Source organism: Tupaia chinensis, unplaced genomic scaffold (assembly GCF_000334495.1).
Source record: "Tupaia chinensis unplaced genomic scaffold, TupChi_1.0 Scaffold000704_1, whole genome shotgun sequence".
NCBI classification, from domain to species: Eukaryota; Metazoa; Chordata; class Mammalia; order Scandentia; family Tupaiidae; genus Tupaia; species Tupaia belangeri.
In genome coordinates, this window is record NW_006160227.1 from 3011153 (window position 1) to 3018733 (window position 7581).

General features: G+C 61.9%; 1 protein-coding gene across 1 annotated transcript in view; it reads left to right on the forward strand.

The window, feature by feature from the left end:
* Window positions 1-7581, forward strand: part of GRIP2 (glutamate receptor interacting protein 2) — a 50416-nt gene that overhangs the window by 23794 nt on the left and 19041 nt on the right. The window contains 7 exon segments of the mRNA XM_027776667.1: window positions 1284-1409; window positions 1718-1867; window positions 3062-3248; window positions 3705-3850; window positions 5331-5411; window positions 6547-6613; window positions 6692-6837. Of these exon segments, the coding sequence (XP_027632468.1) occupies window positions 1284-1409; window positions 1718-1867; window positions 3062-3248; window positions 3705-3850; window positions 5331-5411; window positions 6547-6613; window positions 6692-6837 (903 nt within the window).

Consider the following 7581-nt stretch of genomic DNA (forward strand, 5'->3'; position numbering starts at 1 on the left):
CGCTCCAAAAAAAAAAAGGGTCTTTGCCATAGGGCGCATGCACTTGCTGGAGAGACAGAGAGAGCATGAGCCCAAGTGAGAAACCACCCCCCGGGGGGGGGTGGCCACGCCGCAATCCATTCTCTCGGGATCTTGGGCATGCACGCACATGCGCCCGGTGTGAGTTTCAAGCTGCCGGGTCCGAGACTTGAACAGTCAACCACGTGGGAGTTCAGTGTCACCACGCCACTTGCAGGCCTCCCTCCTACCGTTTACTGAGCCCCAGCCCCGAGCCGGCTCTGTACTGGGCCTTCGCCCGGCTGTGTTCTGTGCGGTCAGGATCACGGCTGACCTGCTGTGGAGACGCCAGTGACGCCACATGACAAGGTCACTCGTGGGGCCAGCAGTCTCCAGCGCTTGTCCAGGGGCCACTTCTGTGCCAGGCCCCACCCTGAGCCCACCGGCGTGTGCCTTGTTCTGAACCCTCAGACCCTGGGAGGTAGCCCTGCCTCCATCCCGTCTTACGGATAAGGAGTGAGGTACACAGAGAGGCCAAGTGACTTGTCCAAGTCCCACAGCCGTCTGGGGTAGAGCTGGAATTAGAGGTGGCTCCCGGGTCAGCCGACGCCCTGGACTGAGAGCTGAGTCCTCCCTTATCCGAGGGATGTTGGGCCAGGCCAGGGCCTGGAGCCCTCTGGGAAGAGGAGTCTGTGGGAATGGGGGAGGGGGAGCAGGAGGATGGGGGATGGGGAGGGTGGAGGCTCAGGTTGGGGGAGGTCGGATTTTTAGACGGACAGCCTCCCCCAGGGAAGGGCTGCACCAGTGCGCGGTCCCTCGGCCTGGGAAGGTTGGCAATGGAGGAGTCTCAGGCCCAAGGGAGGCTCTGCCCACCCAGCCGGGAGCCCCTCCGCAGCCGCAGGCCGGCAGCCAGCTGCCCTCCACCCGTCCTCCTTGGAGGAACCTTCTGGACAGGGGGGAGAAAGCTCCCAGCTCTAGGCTGCCTAGGTTCAAGGCCCAGATGCACCACCTGCGGGCTGCCCGCCTGGCCTGGCCTCCTCTCCCTGCCGTCCCTCGGCTCAGGCTGCAGCTGGGACCCTGAGCCCGGAGCCAGAGCACAGTGGGCATTTGAACAAGGGAGCAGAGTAAACACGGCCTGGCCTGGCCCGGCTCAGGGGAAACCCGGCATCTTGCCTCCCTTGTCCTGCGTTGGTCCTCAGACAGGAGCTCCGCCTCCCCGGGCACGGGTGAGTTCAGGCCCGCTCAGCCTCAGTCCGGTCCCCTCCCCGCTTTCTCCACCCCTGCAGTGAAGGCGCAGAGGAGCGAGCAGCCACACCACTGGGACCCCTGCGTGCCGCCCTGCCACAGCCCCCGGCCAGGCCACTGCAGGACACCCAGCTGGGCCCCGCCTGCCGGCCAGGACCAGAGCCGATGTAATGTGCCCACCCCTGCAGATCCGCTAGTCCCGCTGGCTTTTCCTGGGGGTGGTGCCCGTCCTACGGTGGGGAGGAGTTAGGGACATGCCCCGCGTCCCCCAGCGTGGCAGTGACAAGATGGGCCCCTGCCAGTTTGCAGCCCAGAGGGGGAAGCAGACTTGGCTGAGGTCACACAGCAAGTAACCCAGGTGAAAGGGGGAAGGCATCCATCCTGCCTCTCCCGGTGGCTGGGTGGCTCCGGCTGCCACGTGCGGCAGGGCGGAGGGACCCCGCTAGGGGTTCACGGGGCCGTGCTCTCTCCCCAGCCTGGTCCTCGACCCCCTTCTCCTCGCCCATCATGAACCACGCCTTCCCCTGCACCAACGCCAGCACACTTCCCCGCGGGTCCCAGCCCATGAGCCCCCGGACTACGATCGGGCGAAGGAGGCAGCGTCGCAGGGAACACAAGAGCTCACGTAAGCGTGGGCTCCTCCTCTCGCAGTGCGTGGGGGCGGTGTTTGGGGCGGGGCCCAGGCAGTTGGGCAGCTCACGCACTGCACAGGGCACAGCCAGAGGGTCCCGGTACTTAGTGCTTTTTTACTCTTGGTTTTTTTTGTGTGTTTTTTGTTTGTTTGTTTGTTTGTTTGTTTTTAGAGAGGTTTTTGCTATAGGGCTTGTGTGCTCGCCAGACAGACAGAAAGAGAGAGAGAGACAGAAAGCGAGAAATCACCCCCCAGGGGGGATGGTCACACCGCAATCCCTTCTCCTCCATTCTCTTCTTGGGATCTTGGGCACGCACACACACGCGCCTGGTGTGAGTTTAAGCTACCGGGCCTGGGACTTGAACCATGGTCGACTACATGGGAGTCCAGCGATGTAGCCATTCCATCCCTATTATTACTTTTTTTTTTTTTAGAGGTTTTTGCTATAGGGCGCGTGTGCTCGCCAGACAGACAGAGAGAGACATAGAGACAGAAAGCGAGATATCACCCCCCAGGGGGGATGGTCATGCCGCAATCCCTTCTCCTCCATTCTCCTCTCGGGATCTTGGGCACGCACGCACACGCGCCCGGCGTGAGTTTAAGTCACCGGGTCCGGGACGTGAACCGCGGTCGACTACGTGGGAGTCCAGCAACATAGCCATTACGCTAACTGCTGGTTCCCATTGCTTTTTGATTTGCTATCGGGCATGTGTGCTTACCAGAGAGAAGAGAGTGGAAAGTGAGAAAGGAAGCCTCCAGGTCTGGGACTTGAACTGTAGTCAGCCGTGTGGGAGTCCAACGCCTCGACCACCATGCCACCTGCCGGCTCCTTGAGTTTATTTGTAAAAAATTGTTTTTGAAATCCACACGTAGTTTCTCGTAAGACGCGTTTCCATGAACTTTTGGAAGACGCCACGTGCTGTGGTATTATGAGAGTACAATAATAAAATGCCACAACGCTGCCCCCAGAGCCTGTTCCAGACAATGACAGCTCCAGGTGCTTAGTCTTTGCCACAACCCCGCCCGGGGGAATCGCCGTCCCTTGCACAGATGAGGAGACCGAGGGTCAAAGCGGGCCCCGACTCAGCCCGGTTCCAAGTGGAGCCGGGATGCGCAGGGGTGGGGAGGGAAGGTTCTGGCGGGAAGGCCTGGGTGGGCGGCCCGGCTGAGCGTCCCCCTGTCCCGCAGTGTCCCTGGCCTCCAGCACCGTCGGGCCGGGCGGGCAGATCGTACACACAGAGACCACGGAGGTCGTGCTCTGCGGAGACCCCCTCAGCGGCTTCGGCCTCCAGCTCCAGGGTGGCATCTTCGCCACGGAGACCCTGTCCTCCCCTCCCCTCGTGCGCTTCATTGAGCCAGACAGCCCGGCCGAGAGGTGAGCCGCTGCCCCTCCCCGCTGTCCAGCTCCGGGGCCCAAGGACAGCTGGGGAACCTGGGTCCCATTGCCAAGCCCTGGCTTCCGAAGCGAATGTCACTTAGCGATGACAGCAGCCCCGTCAGCCCCACTCTACAACTGAGAAAAGTCAGGTTCAGAAAAAGCTTCCCTTGCTCAGAATCTCACAGCTCCTGCTAGAATCCCCAGGACTTGAACCCCTGTCTGTCTCAACTCAGACCCCTCTGTAGGCCCTTCTCATAAGGCCCGTGGCGTCATCCCATTGGACAGAGAGAGATGAGGCCTGGCAAGGTCATTCCCTTAGCCATACTCATGCCAGTGGCCAGTGGTCTGACGTGGGCACGGGCAGAGCTGAGCCACGCCTGGCCTGCTCCCCACGTTCCCGCTCCCGATGGCACTCAGGGAGCCTGTTCTCTCCGCCGGGCCCCCGGGGTCCAGGTGTGGGCTGCTGCAGGTAGGGGACCGCGTCCTGTCCATCAATGGCATCGCCACCGAGGACGGGACCATGGAAGAAGCCAACCAGCTGTTGCGGGACGCCGCGCTGGCCCACAAGGTCGTGCTGGAGGTCGAGTTCGACGTGGCCGGTGAGTGAGGGGCTCCTGCTTCCTCCTCACTCCCCAGGGGCCCGCACCCGCTGTCTTTATCCTGTCAGAGGCCCCTCCACCGCACCCCCAGGGGCTCAGCCGTCGCCTGAGCGCCGAGGGCACCGAGGTAGAGAGGAAGGCCCTCCGGGAGCGTGTGGGCTAACGGACCTTCTGCAGAGGGGCAGCACGGGTGGGGACCAGCAGTTAGCATAATGGCTATGCCACTGGACTCCCACGTAGTTGACTGCGGTTCGCGTCCCGGACCCGGTGGCTTAAACTCACACCGGGCGCGTGTGCGTGCGTGCCCAAGATCCCGAGAGGAGAATGGAAGAGAAGGGATTGCAGCGTGGCCATCCCCCCTGGGGGGTGATTTCTCACTTTCTGTCTCTCTTTCTCTCTCTAGCGAGAGCACGCACCCTATAGCAAAAACCTCTAAAAAAAAAAAAAGAAAGAAAAGAAAATACCCCAGCTCCCTCTTCGCATGGCTTTGGCAAGAACCTAAAGACACCCCGGGTGGGAACTCTGGTTCTGGGATGGGGACACTGGGTGACTTGGGTCAGGACGCATCCCCCTCCGTCGGCTGCTTCCCTGCTGAAACAGCGGGGTGACTCTCTCGTCTGTAGGGGGAGTCCCAGAGCGTCCCATTGCTAATAAGAGAGAATTAACAGAGAATACTCAAGTTTGGGTCATTCGAGAGAGTCGAGGTCTGGCAGTCGGGGGTCCAGTGGCATCTTACAGGGTCCTTGTTGTGTCAGGAGGACGGGAGCAGAGCGTCGTGGCCACTCACGAGTCTCTGTCCCCTTCCCTCTCCCGTACCCCACTAGGACCCGTCCTGGAGCCCAGCCCTGGTGACCTTTACCCTAATATCATCCCGAATGCCTCACAGTTAAGAAAAGAGTTTCTTTGTTTGGGCAGTAGGTAGCATAGTGGGTAAGGCACCGGACTCCCATACAGTTGACCGTTGGTTCGAGTCCCGGACCCGGTGGCTTAAACTCACGCCGGGTGTGTGTGTGCGTGCCCAACATCCCGGGAGGAGAATGGAGGAGAAGGGATTGCGGCGTGCCATCCCCCCTGGGCGGTGAGCTCTCACTTGCTGTCTGTCTGTCTTTGCATTGAGTCCACGCATCCTACAGCAAAACCTCTCTCTCAAAAACAAAAGTTTCTTTGCATAAGAGAAGGGGGGCGGCCCTGGCAGGATCTTTACACCACGACCCACTCCGGCCCAGCCCGCCTGGGTCACAGGCCCCACCTTCAACAGCATAGTCTGTTAAGCTGGACCCTCCTAATCCCACCAGGAGCAAATCTCAACACACACGGATGCAGGCATATGGGCAGGTGTTGTCTGGGTTCCACGAGGAGGTAAATCGTGTGACCGTGTCCAGGAGAGGCCAGCATGTGACACGTGATGGGCTCCAGGAGGCTGGACCCCCGCCCCGCCCTCCCCATGGGTCTCACACGGGCTCTGTCTGTTTGTACCCAGAGTCCGTCATCCCGAGCAGTGGCACCTTCCACGTGAAGTTGCCTAAGCGGCGTGGCGTGGAGCTGGGCATCACCATCAGCTGTGAGTGTCCCCACCAGGGTTCCTGCCCCCCGTCCCTGTCCCTTGGAGTGAGCCCGTCTGCCGGGAGGGACCCGCAGTGCATGGCCCTGCTCCCAGGGAGGCCCGCGGAGCGTCTTGGGGAGGGCCGGGCTGACCTGGGTTCCGACCCTCTGCGAGGCCCAGCGCTGTGTCACGGGTAAGACCCACGCTTCTCGAAGCGTCGGTTTCCCGTTCTGCACCGTAGGGACCTCCGGCCTTAGGAGCCTTGTGGGGGCCGTGAGGTTCCATTGGGTGAGGGTGTTCAGTGAACTGTCACCTTGGTCTTCCATCTGCCTCTGTGTCCCCAGAGCCCAGAAGAGACCCGGGGCTTGGGAGGTGCTCAGGTCACGTCTGTCAAAGGGACAGAAATGAGCAATTTCAGAACAAACACAAAAACAAACGAGACACAGAATGAGCGGACAGGCTCGCTGAGCCCCCTCCTGGGACGCTTAGTCTCCCCCTGAGGAAGAGCTGCAGACCTCAGGGGGCCAAGCCGGCCCTGCGCGATCTGGACCCGTGGCCCCCGCGCGATCTGGACCCCTGGCCCCAGCCTTGCTCTTCCCTCTCTCCCTTGCCCACTGCTGGCTTCCCTGCCACTCCCGCCTCCTGCCACTCCCGCCTCCTGCAGGCCTACCCCCCCCCCCCCCCCCCTGCCACGCCCGCCTCCTGCGGGCCTTTGCTCAAATGTCCCCTTGCCCAGGCCTTTCCGGCCACCCGATTTTGAATCGCGCCACCCTCCGCCCACCCCCCCCTCCTCTCTGCCCCACAGCAGAGGCATGGCCTCCACCAAAGCTGGTCTGGGTGTTCCCATTTGGGTCTCTGTGACCCCAGGCCCTGAGCCGGGTGCTGGAGACACGCACTGACCACACCACCCTCCAGGCTCCGTCTCATGCCCATGAGGTCGGTGGGGTCACTCCCATGTTAGAGGGGAAACTTGAGGCACAGAGTAGGGAGGAGATTCGCTCCCAGTCACCCAGCCAGGAAGTGGGGGGACAAGGACAGGAGCAGCCTGTGTGGCTCTGAGTCGTCCCGCCCCCGGCCTCGCCACTCCCCTGCGCCCCAGCCCCGCCCAGGCCGAGGACATCCAGGGCGGGCTCCCCGGTGTCTTTCCCTGCAGCGGCCAGCAGGAGGCAGGGCGAGCCCCTGATCATCTCGGACATCAAGAAGGGCAGCGTCGCACACAGGTGGGGCGCCCGGCCTGGCGGGGCGGCGGGGACGGCTCCCCGCGCACCACGCTCCTTCCCGACCCCCCGCTCACACAGGACGGGCACCCTGGAGCCAGGCGACAAGCTACTGGCCATCGACAACATCCGCCTGGACAACTGCCCGATGGAGGACGCCGTGCAGATCCTGCGGCAGTGCGAGGACCTGGTGAAGCTCAAGATCCGCAAGGACGAGGACAACTCCGGTAGGCCTCCGCCCCGCCCGCCACCGCCAGGGACCGCCCTCCAGACCAGGGGCCCGCCCAGCTCACCAGGCCAAGAGCAGGAGGGTACTGGGTGCACCATGGACGGGCTGCTGGAGGGGCCTTCAGTGGGCACACGGGGGTGGGGACAGCACGCGGGCTTCTCGCTGCCCTGGGGGCCGGGGTGCTCAGAACCTCGGTGAGGTCCACTGTATTTGAGGCCCCGCCCTGGGTACCCTCTGCACCCAGTCCACAGCCTGGCAGGGGAGCCCCCCCAGAGCAGCTGGCAGACAGAGGAGTGAATGAGGGGCTGCCCCGTGGGTGGAGTGGGTGGCTGTGTGGGTGGGTAAGCAAGGCTGCAAACCCAGGCCCGTCAGCTGGACGGAAGGCAGGAAAATTAGGCTGGGGAGGCGAAAGGGAGTGGTGAAGACTGTGGCAACCAGACTGGATTCCTCTTCGGAGGCTCAGCACCCGTTCTTGCCCTGAGAAAGACGGTCACTGTGTTAGACTTCTTACTGCTTTTTTCAAGAAGAGCAAGAAATCTTTTTTTTTTTTTTTAAGAATTATTTTATTCTATTTTATTTATTTATTCATTTATTTTAATTTGACCAGACACACACACACACACACACACACACACACACAGAGGAAAGTGAGAAGGCAAGCCACCGAGTCCAGGACTTCAACCATGGTCGGCTTTGTGGGAGTGTCCAGTGCCTTAACCACCACGCCCCCTCCCAGTCCCCC